We start from the raw sequence: 27,298 nt of genomic DNA on the forward strand, positions 1-27,298 counted from the left end.
TCATGGGGCCTGCGTAAGTGACGCAGAGTGGGAAACGTTCCTGTCTGGGCCTAATCCATACCTGGGGGTATGCACCCCTTTGTCCCTTTGTCTGGGGCATCTTGTGACAGTGAGTCAGGCATCTCATGACCTATGACTCACGGGGGTCTTGTGACAGGTGAGTGTGTGCGCCCAGAAGGGCATAGATGGCGCAGGTGTGCCCGCACTCTTTCTGAGGCTCTGCTGGGTTCGCGGGCTCACCCCAACAAAGGTAAGTACCAACACCTTGAAGGTGATCAGTATTCAAGTGGGAGCCAGTGCAAGCGGCGCAGAACAGGGGAGATATAATCCCGGATAGACACACACACCCCCGCGAGCAACCATGCTGCCACATACTGGACCAATTTCCATTTCGGGATCAGCCGCAAGGGAAGGCCCGTGTAGAGTGAGTTACAGTAGTCTAGCCTAGAGGTGACTGTGGCATGGATCACTGAGGCTAGGTTGGTCTGGGACAGGGGTCTGCAACCTGTGGCTCTCCAGATGTTTATGGACTACAATTCCCATCAGACCCTGCCGGCATGGCCTGGTCTGGGAGAAGTCAGGGGCCAGCCGCTGTGCCTGGCAGAGATGGTAAAATGCCACCCCAGTTGAATGGGCCACCTGGGTCTCCATAGATAGAGATGAATCCAGGTAGACCCCCAGGCGTCAGGGAGGTCACCGGAAGGGAGGCGTTCTCAAGGTCCGTTCCCACCCATAATTGGCAACCTTATTTTGGCCACTGGCTCCTGAGGGAGAGGGTGACCCCTGTTTGCCAGGCTCCGGAACCTGAAAATTTTTGCACTGTTCCAACTTCCTAAGTCGGCAAAGGACGCAGACACTTACTCTCACGGCCCTGCAAGTCCTCAGGCGCTCTGCCCTCCGTAGGAAACTGACCCACTGAAGGCTGCCCTGAGGCAGAGAAAGAGCAAAACCGGAATAATTGGCAGGAGAAAGCAGGGGCCAGGGAGTTGAAGTATACATAGTAAAAACAAGTTTTATTTTTAACCGGGTGGTCTTCAAAATAGTTCCTCCTGCCAGGACCTGAGCTATAAATACACAGGGCAGGCCTGTTGTTGACGAAATCCAATCCACTTGCGCATACCAGACAGGGCTGCGCGTGTGGAACGTTGAGTAAGCTGCCTGTGTGGCGGCAATTGCCTCTCTTGGAAATGGCAGCAGGGGTGGGAAGTGATGTCATGGGGCCAGTGGTGCACCGCCAATGAGGATATGGGGTATCCCGTGTCCCCATGCTGATGCTGTTTCATCACGTTGGGGGGTGCCGGGCACTGGCTGGGTCCCAGTGGCTCCCCTGTGCTGGGACGCTGCTCAGCAGCTTGCTGTGGCCACAGGCCGGCTCCCCCCCCCCCCGAAGGGCAGGAGCCAGCCTACTGCCGCTGCACCCGCCCAGGCCACCAGCCTGGGCTGTCCGTCTCCGAGCCCCACCCCCTGGCCTCCCTGCAGGCCGCCTTCTGCCCTCCCCAGGCCCTGGGGAGGGCGCCTGGCTAGAAGTGAGGAGCTCAGTGGTGAGACCCCAGAGAAGAAAGAAGAGTTTGGATTTCTATCCCCCCTTTCTCTCCTGCAGGAGACTCAAAGGGGCTGACAATCTCCTTGCCCTTCCCCCTCTGCTCTAAACACCCTGTGGTGGGTGCAGAGCTGAGGCTCAAAGAACTGCCCTGTGACTAGCCCAAGGTCACCCAGCTGGCGTGTGTGGGAGTGTACAGGCTAATCTGAATTCCCCAGATAAGCCTCCACAGCTCAGGCGGCAGAGCCGGGAATCAAACCCGGTTCCTCCAGATTAGATACATGAGCTCTTAACCTCTTACGCCACTGCCGCTCCCACCAGGTGGGTGGTTCAGGCAAGCGCCAGCCCAGGAGCCAGCCTGCTGCTGCGGCGCCCCTCCCCACAGTCCAGCTCTCCATTCTCCCCCAGCCCTTGTGCCCCCCTGCACCCCCTATGCCCCACTTAGCCAGCGGGAGCCTGCCGTGGGCTGCCCCTCGGCTTGGCCCCGCCAGGCTGCTCCTTCAGCCGGTGGAGCCTCTGCTGACTGAAGGAGCAGCCTGGCGGGGCCAGGCTGAGGGGAGGGGCATGGGGCGATACTCCACCCCTCACATGACCAGCTGGTGTGTGTGGCCAGGGACACGCGACCCCACTCCGCCTTTGCCCATGAGAACGGTGGGGTGCCGTTCCCCCTCTTGGGAACTGGTGCCAAAAGGCTGGTGTAGGGTAGGCTGACCAGCTGTCCCGCTTTTGGCGGGACAGTCCCGCCTTCGCAAAATTTGTCCTGCGTCCCCCCGGGTTCCTTCCATTGTCCCGATTTTTGGGAGGCTGCCGCACTGCCTTCTGGGGCTCAAGCCTCCTGCGCACGCGGCCGCAAGAGCACGGCCTTATGGGGTGCTGCCGTTTCTTGCCCTGTCACAGGGTGGGAAACGGCAGTGCCCCAGAAAACAGTGTGCTCCTGCGTCCTGGGTTCACCGACTACCCCCGTCCCGGGTTCACAAGGTGACCATCTGGTCACCTTAGTGTAGGGGGATGGAGTGGAGTGGAAGGGGTATAATGGGAGCTGTTTTGGTGCCTAACTTTTACTTCTGCCAACGGAAGTCTGAGTGCTTAATCCTGATGCTGTTTTCAATAAAAGAACCCGTTTGAACACAAAGTCTCGTTATTGAATAGACCAGGGACACGACAACAGCTCGGGGGTGGAACTTACACAGAACGAGTAAAAAACAACACAGAACAGCGGGATGTGGCAGCGACTCTCTCGTGTGTCCGCCCTGCCCCCCTAGCGCTGAACAATGACAGTCGCTGTGCCACTTGCAGCTGCCCGAGGGGGAGCAGGCCCAGGCGTTGCAACTGCTTGTGGCCGCAACTACGCTGTTGACTGTTGTGTGGTGATACAGGTATCCGGGAAGAGGAGGAGAAGAGGGAGAGAGGGAGGCAGCTGGTGACGTGGGGCCGAAAGAGGAAGAGAGGCTGGAAGGGTTGCGCCCCCCCCCCCGCCCTTGGTGGGCACCATTAACACTTGCATGCTGATGCAGGCATCCGGGAAGAGGATGAGGAGGGAGCTGGTGATGTGGGGCTGAGGGGGGAGGAAGGGCAGGAATGACCGGCCCCCTTGGCAGGCACCATTAATCCACCCACAATTTTCCAGACCCATTATTGTATTTGTTCATACAATGGGCTTTACTGCTAATATGTAAATAATCAACTTGAAATGACCCATCTTGCACCTTTCTGTACAGAACAGCTCATGTGCACAGCGTAAGAAACTACTGAACAAAAACTTGAACAAAATCTTCTCGAAGGTGTTGTGCAAGCCCTTCGTTCCTCTCCAAAGAGGACACATACAACCATATTCTTTTCTACATGATGTGTTTATCGCAGAAGCATGGGGTCCGAATGTTGTAGAGCCAGGGGACACACAAGCAAAACGTTCTGTCCTAGTTTTGATAACAAACATGGACATGCTTGGCCTGTTTCCTGAACCTACCCCCCCTCCACTTTATCATTGAGTGGACAGATTGGGAATGGGAAGTAGGTGCTGACTGTGTTCCAGGCAACCCCCTCTGAATTCCTAGAAAGACCCTACTGTGTCTGTGTGGGGGGTGCGGAGGACTTTCTTCAAAGTGTGCTGTAGTCGGCCGAGGAGACACATCCAGAATGTATTTGGGGCATGATTCAGAAGAAGGAGAAGAGTTATATCCCCGCTTTCTCTCCTGCAGGAGACTCTAATGGGCTCACAATCTCCTTGCCCTTCCCCCCTCACAACAAACACCCTGTGAGGTGGGTGGGGCTGAGAGAGCTCCGAGAAGCTGTGACTAGCCCAAGGTCACCCAGCTGGCGTGTGTGGGAGTGCACAGGCAAATCTGAATTCCCCAGAGAAGCCTCCACAGCTCAGGCGGCAGAGCTGGGAATCAAACCCGGTTCCTCCAGATTAGATACACGAGCTCTTAACCTCCTACGCCACTGCTGCTCCTGGGACTTTTCCCTGTGCAAGAGTGGAAGAGAGCCACGGCAAGGCACAGGAAACACTCATATGTGACCCCTTTTCCCGCAGTGGGATTCAGCCGGTTCGCACCACGTCGGCAGAACCGGTTGTTAAAATGGTGCTTGTAAATGACCGGTTGTTAAATTATTTGAATCCCCCCCACACTGCCCTTTTCCTTTCCAGAGGGTTGGGCACAATAACTTGGGGGTGGATTGTGTTCTTTCTCCATCATGCTGCGGTGGAAAGCTCAAGAGTAGTTGATTCAAGGAAGATCCAGCAGCTGCTGTTTGTTTGTTTGTTTGTTTGTTTATTATATTTGTATACCGCCCTCCCCAAAGGCTCAGGACGGTGTCCATCAATAGTAAAAACAGCTTAAAACATCGTATATAATTTATATAAATACATAAAATAACAAAACTCCCAATGGCTTCAGCCCCTCCCTCCCCCTTTATATACCCACAGGAGGCCAGCTGTTCTTATGGTGGAGTTGTGAGTGTCCCCAAATGCTGTTGTGAGTGTCCTCAAATGCTGTCACTGGAATAATTTTGCTTATTGTCAAAATGAGAACCAACCCTCCCCCCCCCCAAAAAAAAGGGGAAAAAAGAAAAGAATAATAATGGCAGCCAATTAATTTAAATAATGATCTCAAGAAAATGGGTCAGTTGGCAGAAGACTGAAAAGTGGCAGAAGAAGAAATTAAAGATCTGAAATAAAGGAGTTGACTAAGTTCAAATGGAATTTAAGGCACACAATCAAGTCACTCTGCGGGGGGGGGGGAGAGGGTGGAAGGGGAGAACGCCCCCCACCCTGCTGCGGACACCTTCCCTCAGCTGGTTCCTTGTGGGTAAAGAAATGTTGGCTGGAACGCTGCTGTGGTTTTACAACACATTTTTTTTGTATTTGTAGAACCAGAGGACACCTTACATGCAGAAACCATGGAACACAGATGGGCCAACTAGGAAACACTTAACGTAAGAGGGTGTAACCTCTATCTGTGGGTTCTGTGGGGCAGAACGTGGAATGAGTTTGCAACAACAAATTTTAAAAACAAAATGGTTTACTTTCTTAACATCTAACATCTAACATCAACATTTAACATCACATTTCAAGGTCCTGTTCAGGTTGCATGTTCAAGTCCTTATATTTACAGTCTACTGATACTGCCAAGTCCAATTCTTCTTTGCAAGTGGGTTGGCTCCTGAAGACTCCAAGGGCTTGGTGAACAGGATTCAACATGATGAAGGTTTCCAGGAGAACTCTCACCCATTACAACCACAAAAAGAAACCCTGAAACAATAAACTCCAACATTTACAACATAGCAAAAACAAACAACTACCTTCCCAGTAGTTCCCAACAACATTGCAGTTACCTTAACAAGGTGTTAAGGGCTTATACCAATCAAGGTCAGAGTCTGGTAGCCTTGTCTCCTCCAAACCACATGAGCTCTGCAGCCTCTTGCTGCTTTGAGTCTCCACCCCTTACTGGGTCAACCCATTCTGAGCATGGGGGTTACACGGGCACAATGTACAGGCAACCCTGGGCAAAGCTGCCCCCCCCCCCCCATTCTCCCTCAGTTGCTGGCCACAGTGCCACCAGAGATGTGACCCGTGGAATGGCAGGGTCATGCTTCATGCTTTCGTGAGGGGTGCTTTGGGTGCACGCTGGTCAGCCAGCCGTGGGTGCTTGAGGACGGGGGGAGGCTACTTTTCCTGGGTGACTGTCAGACGCTCCAAGCACTTTGGAGACAGAGCCGGGGTCTTGGGAGAGCTACTGAAGCCCACTGGGATTGCAGGCACAGAAGCCTGCGAACGGTCTAGCGCAGGGGTAGGGAACCTGCGGCTCTCCAGATGTTCAGGAACTACAATTCCCATCAGCCCCTACCAGCTTGGGGGGGGGTGGGGGGGGGGGGGGGTGGGGGGGGGGGGGGGTGGGGGGGGGGGGGGGTGGGGGGGGGGGGGGGTGGGGGGGGGGGGGGGTGGGGGGGGGGGGGGGTGGGGGGGGGGGGGGGTGGGGGGGGGGGGGGGTGGGGGGGGGGGGGGGTGGGGGGGGGGGGGGGTGGGGGGGGGGGGGGGTGGGGGGGGGGGGGGGTGGGGGGGGGGGGGGGTGGGGGGGGGGGGGGGTGGGGGGGGGGGGGGGTGGGGGGGGGGGGGGGTGGGGGGGGGGGGGGGTGGGGGGGGGGGGGGGTGGGGGGGGGGGGGGGTGGGGGGGGGGGGGGGTGGGGGGGGGGGGGGGTGGGGGGGGGGGGGGGTGGGGGGGGGGGGGGGTGGGGGGGGGGGGGGGTGGGGGGGGGGGGGGGTGGGGGGGGGGGGGGGTGGGGGGGGGGGGGGGTGGGGGGGGGGGGGGGTGGGGGGGGGGGGGGGTGGGGGGGGGGGGGGGTGGGGGGGGGGGGGGGTGGGGGGGGGGGGGGGTGGGGGGGGGGGGGGGTGGGGGGGGGGGGGGGTGGGGGGGGGGGGGGGTGGGGGGGGGGGGGGGTGGGGGGGGGGGGGGGTGGGGGGGGGGGGGGGTGGGGGGGGGGGGGGGTGGGGGGGGGGGGGGGTGGGGGGGGGGGGGGGTGGGGGGGGGGGGGGGTGGGGGGGGGGGGGGGTGGGGGGGGGGGGGGGTGGGGGGGGGGGGGGGTGGGGGGGGGGGGGGGTGGGGGGGGGGGGGGGTGGGGGGGGGGGGGGGTGGGGGGGGGGGGGGGTGGGGGGGGGGGGGGGTGGGGGGGGGGGGGGGTGGGGGGGGGGGGGGGTGGGGGGGGGGGGGGGTGGGGGGGGGGGGGGGTGGGGGGGGGGGGGGGTGGGGGGGGGGGGGGGTGGGGGGGGGGGGGGGTGGGGGGGGGGGGGGGTGGGGGGGGGGGGGGGTGGGGGGGGGGGGGGGTGGGGGGGGGGGGGGGTGGGGGGGGGGGGGGGTGGGGGGGGGGGGGGGTGGGGGGGGGGGGGGGTGGGGGGGGGGGGGGGTGGGGGGGGGGGGGGGTGGGGGGGGGGGGGGGTGGGGGGGGGGGGGGGTGGGGGGGGGGGGGGGTGGGGGGGGGGGGGGGTGGGGGGGGGGGGGGGTGGGGGGGGGGGGGGGTGGGGGGGGGGGGGGGTGGGGGGGGGGGGGGGTGGGGGGGGGGGGGGGTGGGGGGGGGGGGGGGTGGGGGGGGGGGGGGGTGGGGGGGGGGGGGGGTGGGGGGGGGGGGGGGTGGGGGGGGGGGGGGGTGGGGGGGGGGGGGGGTGGGGGGGGGGGGGGGTGGGGGGGGGGGGGGGTGGGGGGGGGGGGGGGTGGGGGGGGGGGGGGGTGGGGGGGGGGGGGGGTGGGGGGGGGGGGGGGTGGGGGGGGGGGGGGGTGGGGGGGGGGGGGGGTGGGGGGGGGGGGGGGTGGGGGGGGGGGGGGGTGGGGGGGGGGGGGGGTGGGGGGGGGGGGGGGTGGGGGGGGGGGGGGGTGGGGGGGGGGGGGGGTGGGGGGGGGGGGGGGTGGGGGGGGGGGGGGGTGGGGGGGGGGGGGGGTGGGGGGGGGGGGGGGTGGGGGGGGGGGGGGGTGGGGGGGGGGGGGGGTGGGGGGGGGGGGGGGTGGGGGGGGGGGGGGGTGGGGGGGGGGGGGGGTGGGGGGGGGGGGGGGTGGGGGGGGGGGGGGGTGGGGGGGGGGGGGGGTGGGGGGGGGGGGGGGTGGGGGGGGGGGGGGGTGGGGGGGGGGGGGGGTGGGGGGGGGGGGGGGTGGGGGGGGGGGGGGGTGGGGGGGGGGGGGGGTGGGGGGGGGGGGGGGTGGGGGGGGGGGGGGGTGGGGGGGGGGGGGGGTGGGGGGGGGGGGGGGTGGGGGGGGGGGGGGGTGGGGGGGGGGGGGGGTGGGGGGGGGGGGGGGTGGGGGGGGGGGGGGGTGGGGGGGGGGGGGGGTGGGGGGGGGGGGGGGTGGGGGGGGGGGGGGGTGGGGGGGGGGGGGGGTGGGGGGGGGGGGGGGTGGGGGGGGGGGGGGGTGGGGGGGGGGGGGGGTGGGGGGGGGGGGGGGTGGGGGGGGGGGGGGGTGGGGGGGGGGGGGGGTGGGGGGGGGGGGGGGTGGGGGGGGGGGGGGGTGGGGGGGGGGGGGGGTGGGGGGGGGGGGGGGTGGGGGGGGGGGGGGGTGGGGGGGGGGGGGGGTGGGGGGGGGGGGGGGTGGGGGGGGGGGGGGGTGGGGGGGGGGGGGGGTGGGGGGGGGGGGGGGTGGGGGGGGGGGGGGGTGGGGGGGGGGGGGGGTGGGGGGGGGGGGGGGTGGGGGGGGGGGGGGGTGGGGGGGGGGGGGGGTGGGGGGGGGGGGGGGTGGGGGGGGGGGGGGGTGGGGGGGGGGGGGGGTGGGGGGGGGGGGGGGTGGGGGGGGGGGGGGGTGGGGGGGGGGGGGGGTGGGGGGGGGGGGGGGTGGGGGGGGGGGGGGGTGGGGGGGGGGGGGGGTGGGGGGGGGGGGGGGTGGGGGGGGGGGGGGGTGGGGGGGGGGGGGGGTGGGGGGGGGGGGGGGTGGGGGGGGGGGGGGGTGGGGGGGGGGGGGGGTGGGGGGGGGGGGGGGTGGGGGGGGGGGGGGGTGGGGGGGGGGGGGGGTGGGGGGGGGGGGGGGTGGGGGGGGGGGGGGGTGGGGGGGGGGGGGGGTGGGGGGGGGGGGGGGTGGGGGGGGGGGGGGGTGGGGGGGGGGGGGGGTGGGGGGGGGGGGGGGTGGGGGGGGGGGGGGGTGGGGGGGGGGGGGGGTGGGGGGGGGGGGGGGTGGGGGGGGGGGGGGGTGGGGGGGGGGGGGGGTGGGGGGGGGGGGGGGTGGGGGGGGGGGGGGGTGGGGGGGGGGGGGGGTGGGGGGGGGGGGGGGTGGGGGGGGGGGGGGGTGGGGGGGGGGGGGGGTGGGGGGGGGGGGGGGTGGGGGGGGGGGGGGGTGGGGGGGGGGGGGGGTGGGGGGGGGGGGGGGTGGGGGGGGGGGGGGGTGGGGGGGGGGGGGGGTGGGGGGGGGGGGGGGTGGGGGGGGGGGGGGGTGGGGGGGGGGGGGGGTGGGGGGGGGGGGGGGTGGGGGGGGGGGGGGGTGGGGGGGGGGGGGGGTGGGGGGGGGGGGGGGTGGGGGGGGGGGGGGGTGGGGGGGGGGGGGGGTGGGGGGGGGGGGGGGTGGGGGGGGGGGGGGGTGGGGGGGGGGGGGGGTGGGGGGGGGGGGGGGTGGGGGGGGGGGGGGGTGGGGGGGGGGGGGGGTGGGGGGGGGGGGGGGTGGGGGGGGGGGGGGGTGGGGGGGGGGGGGGGTGGGGGGGGGGGGGGGTGGGGGGGGGGGGGGGTGGGGGGGGGGGGGGGTGGGGGGGGGGGGGGGTGGGGGGGGGGGGGGGTGGGGGGGGGGGGGGGTGGGGGGGGGGGGGGGTGGGGGGGGGGGGGGGTGGGGGGGGGGGGGGGTGGGGGGGGGGGGGGGTGGGGGGGGGGGGGGGTGGGGGGGGGGGGGGGTGGGGGGGGGGGGGGGTGGGGGGGGGGGGGGGTGGGGGGGGGGGGGGGTGGGGGGGGGGGGGGGTGGGGGGGGGGGGGGGTGGGGGGGGGGGGGGGTGGGGGGGGGGGGGGGTGGGGGGGGGGGGGGGTGGGGGGGGGGGGGGGTGGGGGGGGGGGGGGGTGGGGGGGGGGGGGGGTGGGGGGGGGGGGGGGTGGGGGGGGGGGGGGGTGGGGGGGGGGGGGGGTGGGGGGGGGGGGGGGTGGGGGGGGGGGGGGGTGGGGGGGGGGGGGGGTGGGGGGGGGGGGGGGTGGGGGGGGGGGGGGGTGGGGGGGGGGGGGGGTGGGGGGGGGGGGGGGTGGGGGGGGGGGGGGGTGGGGGGGGGGGGGGGTGGGGGGGGGGGGGGGTGGGGGGGGGGGGGGGTGGGGGGGGGGGGGGGTGGGGGGGGGGGGGGGTGGGGGGGGGGGGGGGTGGGGGGGGGGGGGGGTGGGGGGGGGGGGGGGTGGGGGGGGGGGGGGGTGGGGGGGGGGGGGGGTGGGGGGGGGGGGGGGTGGGGGGGGGGGGGGGTGGGGGGGGGGGGGGGTGGGGGGGGGGGGGGGTGGGGGGGGGGGGGGGTGGGGGGGGGGGGGGGTGGGGGGGGGGGGGGGTGGGGGGGGGGGGGGGTGGGGGGGGGGGGGGGTGGGGGGGGGGGGGGGTGGGGGGGGGGGGGGGTGGGGGGGGGGGGGGGTGGGGGGGGGGGGGGGTGGGGGGGGGGGGGGGTGGGGGGGGGGGGGGGTGGGGGGGGGGGGGGGTGGGGGGGGGGGGGGGTGGGGGGGGGGGGGGGTGGGGGGGGGGGGGGGTGGGGGGGGGGGGGGGTGGGGGGGGGGGGGGGTGGGGGGGGGGGGGGGTGGGGGGGGGGGGGGGTGGGGGGGGGGGGGGGTGGGGGGGGGGGGGGGTGGGGGGGGGGGGGGGTGGGGGGGGGGGGGGGTGGGGGGGGGGGGGGGTGGGGGGGGGGGGGGGTGGGGGGGGGGGGGGGTGGGGGGGGGGGGGGGTGGGGGGGGGGGGGGGTGGGGGGGGGGGGGGGTGGGGGGGGGGGGGGGTGGGGGGGGGGGGGGGTGGGGGGGGGGGGGGGTGGGGGGGGGGGGGGGTGGGGGGGGGGGGGGGTGGGGGGGGGGGGGGGTGGGGGGGGGGGGGGGTGGGGGGGGGGGGGGGTGGGGGGGGGGGGGGGTGGGGGGGGGGGGGGGTGGGGGGGGGGGGGGGTGGGGGGGGGGGGGGGTGGGGGGGGGGGGGGGTGGGGGGGGGGGGGGGTGGGGGGGGGGGGGGGTGGGGGGGGGGGGGGGTGGGGGGGGGGGGGGGTGGGGGGGGGGGGGGGTGGGGGGGGGGGGGGGTGGGGGGGGGGGGGGGTGGGGGGGGGGGGGGGTGGGGGGGGGGGGGGGTGGGGGGGGGGGGGGGTGGGGGGGGGGGGGGGTGGGGGGGGGGGGGGGTGGGGGGGGGGGGGGGTGGGGGGGGGGGGGGGTGGGGGGGGGGGGGGGTGGGGGGGGGGGGGGGTGGGGGGGGGGGGGGGTGGGGGGGGGGGGGGGTGGGGGGGGGGGGGGGTGGGGGGGGGGGGGGGTGGGGGGGGGGGGGGGTGGGGGGGGGGGGGGGTGGGGGGGGGGGGGGGTGGGGGGGGGGGGGGGTGGGGGGGGGGGGGGGTGGGGGGGGGGGGGGGTGGGGGGGGGGGGGGGTGGGGGGGGGGGGGGGTGGGGGGGGGGGGGGGTGGGGGGGGGGGGGGGTGGGGGGGGGGGGGGGTGGGGGGGGGGGGGGGTGGGGGGGGGGGGGGGTGGGGGGGGGGGGGGGTGGGGGGGGGGGGGGGTGGGGGGGGGGGGGGGTGGGGGGGGGGGGGGGTGGGGGGGGGGGGGGGTGGGGGGGGGGGGGGGTGGGGGGGGGGGGGGGTGGGGGGGGGGGGGGGTGGGGGGGGGGGGGGGTGGGGGGGGGGGGGGGTGGGGGGGGGGGGGGGTGGGGGGGGGGGGGGGTGGGGGGGGGGGGGGGTGGGGGGGGGGGGGGGTGGGGGGGGGGGGGGGTGGGGGGGGGGGGGGGTGGGGGGGGGGGGGGGTGGGGGGGGGGGGGGGTGGGGGGGGGGGGGGGTGGGGGGGGGGGGGGGTGGGGGGGGGGGGGGGTGGGGGGGGGGGGGGGTGGGGGGGGGGGGGGGTGGGGGGGGGGGGGGGTGGGGGGGGGGGGGGGTGGGGGGGGGGGGGGGTGGGGGGGGGGGGGGGTGGGGGGGGGGGGGGGTGGGGGGGGGGGGGGGTGGGGGGGGGGGGGGGTGGGGGGGGGGGGGGGTGGGGGGGGGGGGGGGTGGGGGGGGGGGGGGGTGGGGGGGGGGGGGGGTGGGGGGGGGGGGGGGTGGGGGGGGGGGGGGGTGGGGGGGGGGGGGGGTGGGGGGGGGGGGGGGTGGGGGGGGGGGGGGGTGGGGGGGGGGGGGGGTGGGGGGGGGGGGGGGTGGGGGGGGGGGGGGGTGGGGGGGGGGGGGGGTGGGGGGGGGGGGGGGTGGGGGGGGGGGGGGGTGGGGGGGGGGGGGGGTGGGGGGGGGGGGGGGTGGGGGGGGGGGGGGGTGGGGGGGGGGGGGGGTGGGGGGGGGGGGGGGTGGGGGGGGGGGGGGGTGGGGGGGGGGGGGGGTGGGGGGGGGGGGGGGTGGGGGGGGGGGGGGGTGGGGGGGGGGGGGGGTGGGGGGGGGGGGGGGTGGGGGGGGGGGGGGGTGGGGGGGGGGGGGGGTGGGGGGGGGGGGGGGTGGGGGGGGGGGGGGGTGGGGGGGGGGGGGGGTGGGGGGGGGGGGGGGTGGGGGGGGGGGGGGGTGGGGGGGGGGGGGGGTGGGGGGGGGGGGGGGTGGGGGGGGGGGGGGGTGGGGGGGGGGGGGGGTGGGGGGGGGGGGGGGTGGGGGGGGGGGGGGGTGGGGGGGGGGGGGGGTGGGGGGGGGGGGGGGTGGGGGGGGGGGGGGGTGGGGGGGGGGGGGGGTGGGGGGGGGGGGGGGTGGGGGGGGGGGGGGGTGGGGGGGGGGGGGGGTGGGGGGGGGGGGGGGTGGGGGGGGGGGGGGGTGGGGGGGGGGGGGGGTGGGGGGGGGGGGGGGTGGGGGGGGGGGGGGGTGGGGGGGGGGGGGGGTGGGGGGGGGGGGGGGTGGGGGGGGGGGGGGGTGGGGGGGGGGGGGGGTGGGGGGGGGGGGGGGTGGGGGGGGGGGGGGGTGGGGGGGGGGGGGGGTGGGGGGGGGGGGGGGTGGGGGGGGGGGGGGGTGGGGGGGGGGGGGGGTGGGGGGGGGGGGGGGTGGGGGGGGGGGGGGGTGGGGGGGGGGGGGGGTGGGGGGGGGGGGGGGTGGGGGGGGGGGGGGGTGGGGGGGGGGGGGGGTGGGGGGGGGGGGGGGTGGGGGGGGGGGGGGGTGGGGGGGGGGGGGGGTGGGGGGGGGGGGGGGTGGGGGGGGGGGGGGGTGGGGGGGGGGGGGGGTGGGGGGGGGGGGGGGTGGGGGGGGGGGGGGGTGGGGGGGGGGGGGGGTGGGGGGGGGGGGGGGTGGGGGGGGGGGGGGGTGGGGGGGGGGGGGGGTGGGGGGGGGGGGGGGTGGGGGGGGGGGGGGGTGGGGGGGGGGGGGGGTGGGGGGGGGGGGGGGTGGGGGGGGGGGGGGGTGGGGGGGGGGGGGGGTGGGGGGGGGGGGGGGTGGGGGGGGGGGGGGGTGGGGGGGGGGGGGGGTGGGGGGGGGGGGGGGTGGGGGGGGGGGGGGGTGGGGGGGGGGGGGGGTGGGGGGGGGGGGGGGTGGGGGGGGGGGGGGGTGGGGGGGGGGGGGGGTGGGGGGGGGGGGGGGTGGGGGGGGGGGGGGGTGGGGGGGGGGGGGGGTGGGGGGGGGGGGGGGTGGGGGGGGGGGGGGGTGGGGGGGGGGGGGGGTGGGGGGGGGGGGGGGTGGGGGGGGGGGGGGGTGGGGGGGGGGGGGGGTGGGGGGGGGGGGGGGTGGGGGGGGGGGGGGGTGGGGGGGGGGGGGGGTGGGGGGGGGGGGGGGTGGGGGGGGGGGGGGGTGGGGGGGGGGGGGGGTGGGGGGGGGGGGGGGTGGGGGGGGGGGGGGGTGGGGGGGGGGGGGGGTGGGGGGGGGGGGGGGTGGGGGGGGGGGGGGGTGGGGGGGGGGGGGGGTGGGGGGGGGGGGGGGTGGGGGGGGGGGGGGGTGGGGGGGGGGGGGGGTGGGGGGGGGGGGGGGTGGGGGGGGGGGGGGGTGGGGGGGGGGGGGGGTGGGGGGGGGGGGGGGTGGGGGGGGGGGGGGGTGGGGGGGGGGGGGGGTGGGGGGGGGGGGGGGTGGGGGGGGGGGGGGGTGGGGGGGGGGGGGGGTGGGGGGGGGGGGGGGTGGGGGGGGGGGGGGGTGGGGGGGGGGGGGGGTGGGGGGGGGGGGGGGTGGGGGGGGGGGGGGGTGGGGGGGGGGGGGGGTGGGGGGGGGGGGGGGTGGGGGGGGGGGGGGGTGGGGGGGGGGGGGGGTGGGGGGGGGGGGGGGTGGGGGGGGGGGGGGGTGGGGGGGGGGGGGGGTGGGGGGGGGGGGGGGTGGGGGGGGGGGGGGGTGGGGGGGGGGGGGGGTGGGGGGGGGGGGGGGTGGGGGGGGGGGGGGGTGGGGGGGGGGGGGGGTGGGGGGGGGGGGGGGTGGGGGGGGGGGGGGGTGGGGGGGGGGGGGGGTGGGGGGGGGGGGGGGTGGGGGGGGGGGGGGGTGGGGGGGGGGGGGGGTGGGGGGGGGGGGGGGTGGGGGGGGGGGGGGGTGGGGGGGGGGGGGGGTGGGGGGGGGGGGGGGTGGGGGGGGGGGGGGGTGGGGGGGGGGGGGGGTGGGGGGGGGGGGGGGTGGGGGGGGGGGGGGGTGGGGGGGGGGGGGGGTGGGGGGGGGGGGGGGTGGGGGGGGGGGGGGGTGGGGGGGGGGGGGGGTGGGGGGGGGGGGGGGTGGGGGGGGGGGGGGGTGGGGGGGGGGGGGGGTGGGGGGGGGGGGGGGTGGGGGGGGGGGGGGGTGGGGGGGGGGGGGGGTGGGGGGGGGGGGGGGTGGGGGGGGGGGGGGGTGGGGGGGGGGGGGGGTGGGGGGGGGGGGGGGTGGGGGGGGGGGGGGGTGGGGGGGGGGGGGGGTGGGGGGGGGGGGGGGTGGGGGGGGGGGGGGGTGGGGGGGGGGGGGGGTGGGGGGGGGGGGGGGTGGGGGGGGGGGGGGGTGGGGGGGGGGGGGGGTGGGGGGGGGGGGGGGTGGGGGGGGGGGGGGGTGGGGGGGGGGGGGGGTGGGGGGGGGGGGGGGTGGGGGGGGGGGGGGGTGGGGGGGGGGGGGGGTGGGGGGGGGGGGGGGTGGGGGGGGGGGGGGGTGGGGGGGGGGGGGGGTGGGGGGGGGGGGGGGTGGGGGGGGGGGGGGGTGGGGGGGGGGGGGGGTGGGGGGGGGGGGGGGTGGGGGGGGGGGGGGGTGGGGGGGGGGGGGGGTGGGGGGGGGGGGGGGTGGGGGGGGGGGGGGGTGGGGGGGGGGGGGGGTGGGGGGGGGGGGGGGTGGGGGGGGGGGGGGGTGGGGGGGGGGGGGGGTGGGGGGGGGGGGGGGTGGGGGGGGGGGGGGGTGGGGGGGGGGGGGGGTGGGGGGGGGGGGGGGTGGGGGGGGGGGGGGGTGGGGGGGGGGGGGGGTGGGGGGGGGGGGGGGTGGGGGGGGGGGGGGGTGGGGGGGGGGGGGGGTGGGGGGGGGGGGGGGTGGGGGGGGGGGGGGGTGGGGGGGGGGGGGGGTGGGGGGGGGGGGGGGTGGGGGGGGGGGGGGGTGGGGGGGGGGGGGGGTGGGGGGGGGGGGGGGTGGGGGGGGGGGGGGGTGGGGGGGGGGGGGGGTGGGGGGGGGGGGGGGTGGGGGGGGGGGGGGGTGGGGGGGGGGGGGGGTGGGGGGGGGGGGGGGTGGGGGGGGGGGGGGGTGGGGGGGGGGGGGGGTGGGGGGGGGGGGGGGTGGGGGGGGGGGGGGGTGGGGGGGGGGGGGGGTGGGGGGGGGGGGGGGTGGGGGGGGGGGGGGGTGGGGGGGGGGGGGGGTGGGGGGGGGGGGGGGTGGGGGGGGGGGGGGGTGGGGGGGGGGGGGGGTGGGGGGGGGGGGGGGTGGGGGGGGGGGGGGGTGGGGGGGGGGGGGGGTGGGGGGGGGGGGGGGTGGGGGGGGGGGGGGGTGGGGGGGGGGGGGGGTGGGGGGGGGGGGGGGTGGGGGGGGGGGGGGGTGGGGGGGGGGGGGGGTGGGGGGGGGGGGGGGTGGGGGGGGGGGGGGGTGGGGGGGGGGGGGGGTGGGGGGGGGGGGGGGTGGGGGGGGGGGGGGGTGGGGGGGGGGGGGGGTGGGGGGGGGGGGGGGTGGGGGGGGGGGGGGGTGGGGGGGGGGGGGGGTGGGGGGGGGGGGGGGTGGGGGGGGGGGGGGGTGGGGGGGGGGGGGGGTGGGGGGGGGGGGGGGTGGGGGGGGGGGGGGGTGGGGGGGGGGGGGGGTGGGGGGGGGGGGGGGTGGGGGGGGGGGGGGGTGGGGGGGGGGGGGGGTGGGGGGGGGGGGGGGTGGGGGGGGGGGGGGGTGGGGGGGGGGGGGGGTGGGGGGGGGGGGGGGTGGGGGGGGGGGGGGGTGGGGGGGGGGGGGGGTGGGGGGGGGGGGGGGTGGGGGGGGGGGGGGGTGGGGGGGGGGGGGGGTGGGGGGGGGGGGGGGTGGGGGGGGGGGGGGGTGGGGGGGGGGGGGGGTGGGGGGGGGGGGGGGTGGGGGGGGGGGGGGGTGGGGGGGGGGGGGGGTGGGGGGGGGGGGGGGTGGGGGGGGGGGGGGGTGGGGGGGGGGGGGGGTGGGGGGGGGGGGGGGTGGGGGGGGGGGGGGGTGGGGGGGGGGGGGGGTGGGGGGGGGGGGGGGTGGGGGGGGGGGGGGGTGGGGGGGGGGGGGGGTGGGGGGGGGGGGGGGTGGGGGGGGGGGGGGGTGGGGGGGGGGGGGGGTGGGGGGGGGGGGGGGTGGGGGGGGGGGGGGGTGGGGGGGGGGGGGGGTGGGGGGGGGGGGGGGTGGGGGGGGGGGGGGGTGGGGGGGGGGGGGGGTGGGGGGGGGGGGGGGTGGGGGGGGGGGGGGGTGGGGGGGGGGGGGGGTGGGGGGGGGGGGGGGTGGGGGGGGGGGGGGGTGGGGGGGGGGGGGGGTGGGGGGGGGGGGGGGTGGGGGGGGGGGGGGGTGGGGGGGGGGGGGGGTGGGGGGGGGGGGGGGTGGGGGGGGGGGGGGGTGGGGGGGGGGGGGGGTGGGGGGGGGGGGGGGTGGGGGGGGGGGGGGGTGGGGGGGGGGGGGGGTGGGGGGGGGGGGGGGTGGGGGGGGGGGGGGGTGGGGGGGGGGGGGGGTGGGGGGGGGGGGGGGTGGGGGGGGGGGGGGGTGGGGGGGGGGGGGGGTGGGGGGGGGGGGGGGTGGGGGGGGGGGGGGGTGGGGGGGGGGGGGGGTGGGGGGGGGGGGGGGTGGGGGGGGGGGGGGGTGGGGGGGGGGGGGGGTGGGGGGGGGGGGGGGTGGGGGGGGGGGGGGGTGGGGGGGGGGGGGGGTGGGGGGGGGGGGGGGTGGGGGGGGGGGGGGGTGGGGGGGGGGGGGGGTGGGGGGGGGGGGGGGTGGGGGGGGGGGGGGGTGGGGGGGGGGGGGGGTGGGGGGGGGGGGGGGTGGGGGGGGGGGGGGGTGGGGGGGGGGGGGGGTGGGGGGGGGGGGGGGTGGGGGGGGGGGGGGGTGGGGGGGGGGGGGGGTGGGGGGGGGGGGGGGTGGGGGGGGGGGGGGGTGGGGGGGGGGGGGGGTGGGGGGGGGGGGGGGTGGGGGGGGGGGGGGGTGGGGGGGGGGGGGGGTGGGGGGGGGGGGGGGTGGGGGGGGGGGGGGGTGGGGGGGGGGGGGGGTGGGGGGGGGGGGGGGTGGGGGGGGGGGGGGGTGGGGGGGGGGGGGGGTGGGGGGGGGGGGGGGTGGGGGGGGGGGGGGGTGGGGGGGGGGGGGGGTGGGGGGGGGGGGGGGTGGGGGGGGGGGGGGGTGGGGGGGGGGGGGGGTGGGGGGGGGGGGGGGTGGGGGGGGGGGGGGGTGGGGGGGGGGGGGGGTGGGGGGGGGGGGGGGTGGGGGGGGGGGGGGGTGGGGGGGGGGGGGGGTGGGGGGGGGGGGGGGTGGGGGGGGGGGGGGGTGGGGGGGGGGGGGGGTGGGGGGGGGGGGGGGTGGGGGGGGGGGGGGGTGGGGGGGGGGGGGGGTGGGGGGGGGGGGGGGTGGGGGGGGGGGGGGGTGGGGGGGGGGGGGGGTGGGGGGGGGGGGGGGTGGGGGGGGGGGGGGGTGGGGGGGGGGGGGGGTGGGGGGGGGGGGGGGTGGGGGGGGGGGGGGGTGGGGGGGGGGGGGGGTGGGGGGGGGGGGGGGTGGGGGGGGGGGGGGGTGGGGGGGGGGGGGGGTGGGGGGGGGGGGGGGTGGGGGGGGGGGGGGGTGGGGGGGGGGGGGGGTGGGGGGGGGGGGGGGTGGGGGGGGGGGGGGGTGGGGGGGGGGGGGGGTGGGGGGGGGGGGGGGTGGGGGGGGGGGGGGGTGGGGGGGGGGGGGGGTGGGGGGGGGGGGGGGTGGGGGGGGGGGGGGGTGGGGGGGGGGGGGGGTGGGGGGGGGGGGGGGTGGGGGGGGGGGGGGGTGGGGGGGGGGGGGGGTGGGGGGGGGGGGGGGTGGGGGGGGGGGGGGGTGGGGGGGGGGGGGGGTGGGGGGGGGGGGGGGTGGGGGGGGGGGGGGGTGGGGGGGGGGGGGGGTGGGGGGGGGGGGGGGTGGGGGGGGGGGGGGGTGGGGGGGGGGGGGGGTGGGGGGGGGGGGGGGTGGGGGGGGGGGGGGGTGGGGGGGGGGGGGGGTGGGGGGGGGGGGGGGTGGGGGGGGGGGGGGGTGGGGGGGGGGGGGGGTGGGGGGGGGGGGGGGTGGGGGGGGGGGGGGGTGGGGGGGGGGGGGGGTGGGGGGGGGGGGGGGTGGGGGGGGGGGGGGGTGGGGGGGGGGGGGGGTGGGGGGGGGGGGGGGTGGGGGGGGGGGGGGGTGGGGGGGGGGGGGGGTGGGGGGGGGGGGGGGTGGGGGGGGGGGGGGGTGGGGGGGGGGGGGGGTGGGGGGGGGGGGGGGTGGGGGGGGGGGGGGGTGGGGGGGGGGGGGGGTGGGGGGGGGGGGGGGTGGGGGGGGGGGGGGGTGGGGGGGGGGGGGGGTGGGGGGGGGGGGGGGTGGGGGGGGGGGGGGGTGGGGGGGGGGGGGGGTGGGGGGGGGGGGGGGTGGGGGGGGGGGGGGGTGGGGGGGGGGGGGGGTGGGGGGGGGGGGGGGTGGGGGGGGGGGGGGGTGGGGGGGGGGGGGGGTGGGGGGGGGGGGGGGTGGGGGGGGGGGGGGGTGGGGGGGGGGGGGGGTGGGGGGGGGGGGGGGTGGGGGGGGGGGGGGGTGGGGGGGGGGGGGGGTGGGGGGGGGGGGGGGTGGGGGGGGGGGGGGGTGGGGGGGGGGGGGGGTGGGGGGGGGGGGGGGTGGGGGGGGGGGGGGGTGGGGGGGGGGGGGGGTGGGGGGGGGGGGGGGTGGGGGGGGGGGGGGGTGGGGGGGGGGGGGGGTGGGGGGGGGGGGGGGTGGGGGGGGGGGGGGGTGGGGGGGGGGGGGGGTGGGGGGGGGGGGGGGTGGGGGGGGGGGGGGGTGGGGGGGGGGGGGGGTGGGGGGGGGGGGGGGTGGGGGGGGGGGGGGGTGGGGGGGGGGGGGGGTGGGGGGGGGGGGGGGTGGGGGGGGGGGGGGGTGGGGGGGGGGGGGGGTGGGGGGGGGGGGGGGTGGGGGGGGGGGGGGGTGGGGGGGGGGGGGGGTGGGGGGGGGGGGGGGTGGGGGGGGGGGGGGGTGGGGGGGGGGGGGGGTGGGGGGGGGGGGGGGTGGGGGGGGGGGGGGGTGGGGGGGGGGGGGGGTGGGGGGGGGGGGGGGTGGGGGGGGGGGGGGGTGGGGGGGGGGGGGGGTGGGGGGGGGGGGGGGTGGGGGGGGGGGGGGGTGGGGGGGGGGGGGGGTGGGGGGGGGGGGGGGTGGGGGGGGGGGGGGGTGGGGGGGGGGGGGGGTGGGGGGGGGGGGGGGTGGGGGGGGGGGGGGGTGGGGGGGGGGGGGGGTGGGGGGGGGGGGGGGTGGGGGGGGGGGGGGGTGGGGGGGGGGGGGGGTGGGGGGGGGGGGGGGTGGGGGGGGGGGGGGGTGGGGGGGGGGGGGGGTGGGGGGGGGGGGGGGTGGGGGGGGGGGGGGGTGGGGGGGGGGGGGGGTGGGGGGGGGGGGGGGTGGGGGGGGGGGGGGGTGGGGGGGGGGGGGGGTGGGGGGGGGGGGGGGTGGGGGGGGGGGGGGGTGGGGGGGGGGGGGGGTGGGGGGGGGGGGGGGTGGGGGGGGGGGGGGGTGGGGGGGGGGGGGGGTGGGGGGGGGGGGGGGTGGGGGGGGGGGGGGGTGGGGGGGGGGGGGGGTGGGGGGGGGGGGGGGTGGGGGGGGGGGGGGGTGGGGGGGGGGGGGGGTGGGGGGGGGGGGGGGTGGGGGGGGGGGGGGGTGGGGGGGGGGGGGGGTGGGGGGGGGGGGGGGTGGGGGGGGGGGGGGGTGGGGGGGGGGGGGGGTGGGGGGGGGGGGGGGTGGGGGGGGGGGGGGGTGGGGGGGGGGGGGGGTGGGGGGGGGGGGGGGTGGGGGGGGGGGGGGGTGGGGGGGGGGGGGGGTGGGGGGGGGGGGGGGTGGGGGGGGGGGGGGGTGGGGGGGGGGGGGGGTGGGGGGGGGGGGGGGTGGGGGGGGGGGGGGGTGGGGGGGGGGGGGGGTGGGGGGGGGGGGGGGTGGGGGGGGGGGGGGGTGGGGGGGGGGGGGGGTGGGGGGGGGGGGGGGTGGGGGGGGGGGGGGGTGGGGGGGGGGGGGGGTGGGGGGGGGGGGGGGTGGGGGGGGGGGGGGGTGGGGGGGGGGGGGGGTGGGGGGGGGGGGGGGTGGGGGGGGGGGGGGGTGGGGGGGGGGGGGGGTGGGGGGGGGGGGGGGTGGGGGGGGGGGGGGGTGGGGGGGGGGGGGGGTGGGGGGGGGGGGGGGTGGGGGGGGGGGGGGGTGGGGGGGGGGGGGGGTGGGGGGGGGGGGGGGTGGGGGGGGGGGGGGGTGGGGGGGGGGGGGGGTGGGGGGGGGGGGGGGTGGGGGGGGGGGGGGGTGGGGGGGGGGGGGGGTGGGGGGGGGGGGGGGTGGGGGGGGGGGGGGGTGGGGGGGGGGGGGGGTGGGGGGGGGGGGGGGTGGGGGGGGGGGGGGGTGGGGGGGGGGGGGGGTGGGGGGGGGGGGGGGTGGGGGGGGGGGGGGGTGGGGGGGGGGGGGGGTGGGGGGGGGGGGGGGTGGGGGGGGGGGGGGGTGGGGGGGGGGGGGGGTGGGGGGGGGGGGGGGTGGGGGGGGGGGGGGGTGGGGGGGGGGGGGGGTGGGGGGGGGGGGGGGTGGGGGGGGGGGGGGGTGGGGGGGGGGGGGGGTGGGGGGGGGGGGGGGTGGGGGGGGGGGGGGGTGGGGGGGGGGGGGGGTGGGGGGGGGGGGGGGTGGGGGGGGGGGGGGGTGGGGGGGGGGGGGGGTGGGGGGGGGGGGGGGTGGGGGGGGGGGGGGGTGGGGGGGGGGGGGGGTGGGGGGGGGGGGGGGTGGGGGGGGGGGGGGGTGGGGGGGGGGGGGGGTGGGGGGGGGGGGGGGTGGGGGGGGGGGGGGGTGGGGGGGGGGGGGGGTGGGGGGGGGGGGGGGTGGGGGGGGGGGGGGGTGGGGGGGGGGGGGGGTGGGGGGGGGGGGGGGTGGGGGGGGGGGGGGGTGGGGGGGGGGGGGGGTGGGGGGGGGGGGGGGTGGGGGGGGGGGGGGGTGGGGGGGGGGGGGGGTGGGGGGGGGGGGGGGTGGGGGGGGGGGGGGGTGGGGGGGGGGGGGGGTGGGGGGGGGGGGGGGTGGGGGGGGGGGGGGGTGGGGGGGGGGGGGGGTGGGGGGGGGGGGGGGTGGGGGGGGGGGGGGGTGGGGGGGGGGGGGGGTGGGGGGGGGGGGGGGTGGGGGGGGGGGGGGGTGGGGGGGGGGGGGGGTGGGGGGGGGGGGGGGTGGGGGGGGGGGGGGGTGGGGGGGGGGGGGGGTGGGGGGGGGGGGGGGTGGGGGGGGGGGGGGGTGGGGGGGGGGGGGGGTGGGGGGGGGGGGGGGTGGGGGGGGGGGGGGGTGGGGGGGGGGGGGGGTGGGGGGGGGGGGGGGTGGGGGGGGGGGGGGGTGGGGGGGGGGGGGGGTGGGGGGGGGGGGGGGTGGGGGGGGGGGGGGGTGGGGGGGGGGGGGGGTGGGGGGGGGGGGGGGTGGGGGGGGGGGGGGGTGGGGGGGGGGGGGGGTGGGGGGGGGGGGGGGTGGGGGGGGGGGGGGGTGGGGGGGGGGGGGGGTGGGGGGGGGGGGGGGTGGGGGGGGGGGGGGGTGGGGGGGGGGGGGGGTGGGGGGGGGGGGGGGTGGGGGGGGGGGGGGGTGGGGGGGGGGGGGGGTGGGGGGGGGGGGGGGTGGGGGGGGGGGGGGGTGGGGGGGGGGGGGGGTGGGGGGGGGGGGGGGTGGGGGGGGGGGGGGGTGGGGGGGGGGGGGGGTGGGGGGGGGGGGGGGTGGGGGGGGGGGGGGGTGGGGGGGGGGGGGGGTGGGGGGGGGGGGGGGTGGGGGGGGGGGGGGGTGGGGGGGGGGGGGGGTGGGGGGGGGGGGGGGTGGGGGGGGGGGGGGGTGGGGGGGGGGGGGGGTGGGGGGGGGGGGGGGTGGGGGGGGGGGGGGGTGGGGGGGGGGGGGGGTGGGGGGGGGGGGGGGTGGGGGGGGGGGGGGGTGGGGGGGGGGGGGGGTGGGGGGGGGGGGGGGTGGGGGGGGGGGGGGGTGGGGGGGGGGGGGGGTGGGGGGGGGGGGGGGTGGGGGGGGGGGGGGGTGGGGGGGGGGGGGGGTGGGGGGGGGGGGGGGTGGGGGGGGGGGGGGGTGGGGGGGGGGGGGGGTGGGGGGGGGGGGGGGTGGGGGGGGGGGGGGGTGGGGGGGGGGGGGGGTGGGGGGGGGGGGGGGTGGGGGGGGGGGGGGGTGGGGGGGGGGGGGGGTGGGGGGGGGGGGGGGTGGGGGGGGGGGGGGGTGGGGGGGGGGGGGGGTGGGGGGGGGGGGGGGTGGGGGGGGGGGGGGGTGGGGGGGGGGGGGGGTGGGGGGGGGGGGGGGTGGGGGGGGGGGGGGGTGGGGGGGGGGGGGGGTGGGGGGGGGGGGGGGTGGGGGGGGGGGGGGGTGGGGGGGGGGGGGGGTGGGGGGGGGGGGGGGTGGGGGGGGGGGGGGGTGGGGGGGGGGGGGGGTGGGGGGGGGGGGGGGTGGGGGGGGGGGGGGGTGGGGGGGGGGGGGGGTGGGGGGGGGGGGGGGTGGGGGGGGGGGGGGGTGGGGGGGGGGGGGGGTGGGGGGGGGGGGGGGTGGGGGGGGGGGGGGGTGGGGGGGGGGGGGGGTGGGGGGGGGGGGGGGTGGGGGGGGGGGGGGGTGGGGGGGGGGGGGGGTGGGGGGGGGGGGGGGTGGGGGGGGGGGGGGGTGGGGGGGGGGGGGGGTGGGGGGGGGGGGGGGTGGGGGGGGGGGGGGGTGGGGGGGGGGGGGGGTGGGGGGGGGGGGGGGTGGGGGGGGGGGGGGGTGGGGGGGGGGGGGGGTGGGGGGGGGGGGGGGTGGGGGGGGGGGGGGGTGGGGGGGGGGGGGGGTGGGGGGGGGGGGGGGTGGGGGGGGGGGGGGGTGGGGGGGGGGGGGGGTGGGGGGGGGGGGGGGTGGGGGGGGGGGGGGGTGGGGGGGGGGGGGGGTGGGGGGGGGGGGGGGTGGGGGGGGGGGGGGGTGGGGGGGGGGGGGGGTGGGGGGGGGGGGGGGTGGGGGGGGGGGGGGGTGGGGGGGGGGGGGGGTGGGGGGGGGGGGGGGTGGGGGGGGGGGGGGGTGGGGGGGGGGGGGGGTGGGGGGGGGGGGGGGTGGGGGGGGGGGGGGGTGGGGGGGGGGGGGGGTGGGGGGGGGGGGGGGTGGGGGGGGGGGGGGGTGGGGGGGGGGGGGGGTGGGGGGGGGGGGGGGTGGGGGGGGGGGGGGGTGGGGGGGGGGGGGGGTGGGGGGGGGGGGGGGTGGGGGGGGGGGGGGGTGGGGGGGGGGGGGGGTGGGGGGGGGGGGGGGTGGGGGGGGGGGGGGGTGGGGGGGGGGGGGGGTGGGGGGGGGGGGGGGTGGGGGGGGGGGGGGGTGGGGGGGGGGGGGGGTGGGGGGGGGGGGGGGTGGGGGGGGGGGGGGGTGGGGGGGGGGGGGGGTGGGGGGGGGGGGGGGTGGGGGGGGGGGGGGGTGGGGGGGGGGGGGGGTGGGGGGGGGGGGGGGTGGGGGGGGGGGGGGGTGGGGGGGGGGGGGGGTGGGGGGGGGGGGGGGTGGGGGGGGGGGGGGGTGGGGGGGGGGGGGGGTGGGGGGGGGGGGGGGTGGGGGGGGGGGGGGGTGGGGGGGGGGGGGGGTGGGGGGGGGGGGGGGTGGGGGGGGGGGGGGGTGGGGGGGGGGGGGGGTGGGGGGGGGGGGGGGTGGGGGGGGGGGGGGGTGGGGGGGGGGGGGGGTGGGGGGGGGGGGGGGTGGGGGGGGGGGGGGGTGGGGGGGGGGGGGGGTGGGGGGGGGGGGGGGTGGGGGGGGGGGGGGGTGGGGGGGGGGGGGGGTGGGGGGGGGGGGGGGTGGGGGGGGGGGGGGGTGGGGGGGGGGGGGGGTGGGGGGGGGGGGGGGTGGGGGGGGGGGGGGGTGGGGGGGGGGGGGGGTGGGGGGGGGGGGGGGTGGGGGGGGGGGGGGGTGGGGGGGGGGGGGGGTGGGGGGGGGGGGGGGTGGGGGGGGGGGGGGGTGGGGGGGGGGGGGGGTGGGGGGGGGGGGGGGTGGGGGGGGGGGGGGGTGGGGGGGGGGGGGGGTGGGGGGGGGGGGGGGTGGGGGGGGGGGGGGGTGGGGGGGGGGGGGGGTGGGGGGGGGGGGGGGTGGGGGGGGGGGGGGGTGGGGGGGGGGGGGGGTGGGGGGGGGGGGGGGTGGGGGGGGGGGGGGGTGGGGGGGGGGGGGGGTGGGGGGGGGGGGGGGTGGGGGGGGGGGGGGGTGGGGGGGGGGGGGGGTGGGGGGGGGGGGGGGTGGGGGGGGGGGGGGGTGGGGGGGGGGGGGGGTGGGGGGGGGGGGGGGTGGGGGGGGGGGGGGGTGGGGGGGGGGGGGGGTGGGGGGGGGGGGGGGTGGGGGGGGGGGGGGGTGGGGGGGGGGGGGGGTGGGGGGGGGGGGGGGTGGGGGGGGGGGGGGGTGGGGGGGGGGGGGGGTGGGGGGGGGGGGGGGTGGGGGGGGGGGGGGGTGGGGGGGGGGGGGGGTGGGGGGGGGGGGGGGTGGGGGGGGGGGGGGGTGGGGGGGGGGGGGGGTGGGGGGGGGGGGGGGTGGGGGGGGGGGGGGGTGGGGGGGGGGGGGGGTGGGGGGGGGGGGGGGTGGGGGGGGGGGGGGGTGGGGGGGGGGGGGGGTGGGGGGGGGGGGGGGTGGGGGGGGGGGGGGGTGGGGGGGGGGGGGGGTGGGGGGGGGGGGGGGTGGGGGGGGGGGGGGGTGGGGGGGGGGGGGGGTGGGGGGGGGGGGGGGTGGGGGGGGGGGGGGGTGGGGGGGGGGGGGGGTGGGGGGGGGGGGGGGTGGGGGGGGGGGGGGGTGGGGGGGGGGGGGGGTGGGGGGGGGGGGGGGTGGGGGGGGGGGGGGGTGGGGGGGGGGGGGGGTGGGGGGGGGGGGGGGTGGGGGGGGGGGGGGGTGGGGGGGGGGGGGGGTGGGGGGGGGGGGGGGTGGGGGGGGGGGGGGGTGGGGGGGGGGGGGGGTGGGGGGGGGGGGGGGTGGGGGGGGGGGGGGGTGGGGGGGGGGGGGGGTGGGGGGGGGGGGGGGTGGGGGGGGGGGGGGGTGGGGGGGGGGGGGGGTGGGGGGGGGGGGGGGTGGGGGGGGGGGGGGGTGGGGGGGGGGGGGGGTGGGGGGGGGGGGGGGTGGGGGGGGGGGGGGGTGGGGGGGGGGGGGGGTGGGGGGGGGGGGGGGTGGGGGGGGGGGGGGGTGGGGGGGGGGGGGGGTGGGGGGGGGGGGGGGTGGGGGGGGGGGGGGGTGGGGGGGGGGGGGGGTGGGGGGGGGGGGGGGTGGGGGGGGGGGGGGGTGGGGGGGGGGGGGGGTGGGGGGGGGGGGGGGTGGGGGGGGGGGGGGGTGGGGGGGGGGGGGGGTGGGGGGGGGGGGGGGTGGGGGGGGGGGGGGGTGGGGGGGGGGGGGGGTGGGGGGGGGGGGGGGTGGGGGGGGGGGGGGGTGGGGGGGGGGGGGGGTGGGGGGGGGGGGGGGTGGGGGGGGGGGGGGGTGGGGGGGGGGGGGGGTGGGGGGGGGGGGGGGTGGGGGGGGGGGGGGGTGGGGGGGGGGGGGGGTGGGGGGGGGGGGGGGTGGGGGGGGGGGGGGGTGGGGGGGGGGGGGGGTGGGGGGGGGGGGGGGTGGGGGGGGGGGGGGGTGGGGGGGGGGGGGGGTGGGGGGGGGGGGGGGTGGGGGGGGGGGGGGGTGGGGGGGGGGGGGGGTGGGGGGGGGGGGGGGTGGGGGGGGGGGGGGGTGGGGGGGGGGGGGGGTGGGGGGGGGGGGGGGTGGGGGGGGGGGGGGGTGGGGGGGGGGGGGGGTGGGGGGGGGGGGGGGTGGGGGGGGAATTGGAGTCCATAACATCGGGAGTGCCAAAGGTTCGCCACCACGGTCGGGTCTCTGTTATCTCCACGCTCCAGAGCCTGACCCCAGGCGCCACTGGCCGGCCCCACTCACTCACCAGCAGCGCGGGCGTGTTGATGTCGATGGGTTCGAGGACGGTGAAGCGCTCCTTGGCGCGGCGGGCGGCGGCCCAGGGTCGGAGCAGCTTGGCCTTGACCCAGTAGCGCACGCTGCCGTGCTTGCCCTCGAACGACGTGGCCAGGCCCCTGCGGCGGCGACACGGGAACACGCGCACTTGGCGAGCGGGACCAGAGAGGGGGTCGGTCCCCCACACCCCCCCCCAACTCTGCCGGTCCCCCTCCGCCCGCCCGCCCGCCCGCCCGCCGCACACACACGCACTCACTCACTCGGGCAGCTGGAAGGCGAACGGGAACTCGTGCCGTCCGGCGGGCAGCAGCGTCGCCTCGCCGCCGTCTGTAGGGGGAGAAAGCGGGGCACCGTGAGCCGCCCGGTCGGACGAGGCGCGCGTCCCCGGCGGGCGGGTGGGTGGGTGGGTGGGGAGGTGGCTTCCGTACCTGCCGGGGCCAGGAGCAGCTGCCGGTGGCTGAGGAAGTCCAGGCGGTCGCCGTAGGTCTGCGTGTAGGCCGTGCTGGAGCCGCCCGAGCGCGCCTCGCTCCAGTGGACGCGGGCGCAGCCGCGGGCGTGCAAGTGGAGGGCGCCCAGCCGCGCCGGCCCCGACAGCTCCACCACCACCCGGCCCGCCACGCTCTCGCCCGGGCTGAACGCCGCCGCGCCCTCCAGCTCCACCGACAGTCGCCGCAGCCGCTCCCACAGCATCGCGCCCCCCACCCCTCTGCGCCGCCCGGCCCGACGCCCGCCTTTATGGCCCCGCCGCGCCCCCGCCCCCGACGCCCGGGCCCTCCCCGGGGGCGGCCCCAGGCGGGCGGGGAAGGGCGCGGGGCCGCGGCGCTGGAGGACTGGCGGAGGGGACGGCGGCTGCTCTGCCCCCCACGAGTCAGTCACCCGGGCCTGCCTGCCTGCCTGGGCTTCAGACCCCCCGCCCGGCTTGCTGGGCCAAGGCGGCAGTGGCGGCTCTTTCCCCGGCAGCAGCTCCCCGCGTTCAGCGCCACGTGTGAAGGGGGGCTTTTCTCGGGCGGGGAGGGGGGGGCTCCTGCGAGATGAACCCCCCCCCCCGGGCCGTCCGCACAACAACAACAAGAAGAAGAAGAAGAGGAGGAGGAGGAGGAGGAGTTTGGATTTATATCCCCCCTTTCTCTCCTGCAGGAGACTCAAAGGGGCTGACAACCTCCTTGCCCTTCCCCCCTTCTCACAACAAACACCCTGTGAGGTGGGTGGGGCTGAGAGAGCTCCGAGAAGCTGTGACTAGCCCAAGGTCACCCGGCTGGC

At 84.1% G+C, this 27,298-nt stretch overlaps 1 protein-coding gene across 1 annotated transcript; it reads right to left on the bottom strand.

Annotated features, from left to right (window-relative positions):
- On the bottom strand, positions 1-26,783 carry ARRDC2 (arrestin domain containing 2). The gene is made up of 5 exons (XM_048496651.1): positions 26,467-26,783; positions 26,299-26,365; positions 26,010-26,157; positions 862-927; positions 1-9 (listed from the first exon to the last, which is right to left on the bottom strand). Exons 1-5 carry the CDS (start codon positions 26,726-26,728, stop codon positions 1-3), a joined length of 552 nt encoding a protein of 183 aa, XP_048352608.1. The 5' UTR covers positions 26,729-26,783.
- Between the last annotated feature and the right edge of the window lie 515 nt (positions 26,784-27,298).

This window comes from Sphaerodactylus townsendi, linkage group LG05 (assembly GCF_021028975.2).
Source record: "Sphaerodactylus townsendi isolate TG3544 linkage group LG05, MPM_Stown_v2.3, whole genome shotgun sequence".
Taxonomy (NCBI): domain Eukaryota; kingdom Metazoa; phylum Chordata; class Lepidosauria; order Squamata; family Sphaerodactylidae; genus Sphaerodactylus; species Sphaerodactylus townsendi.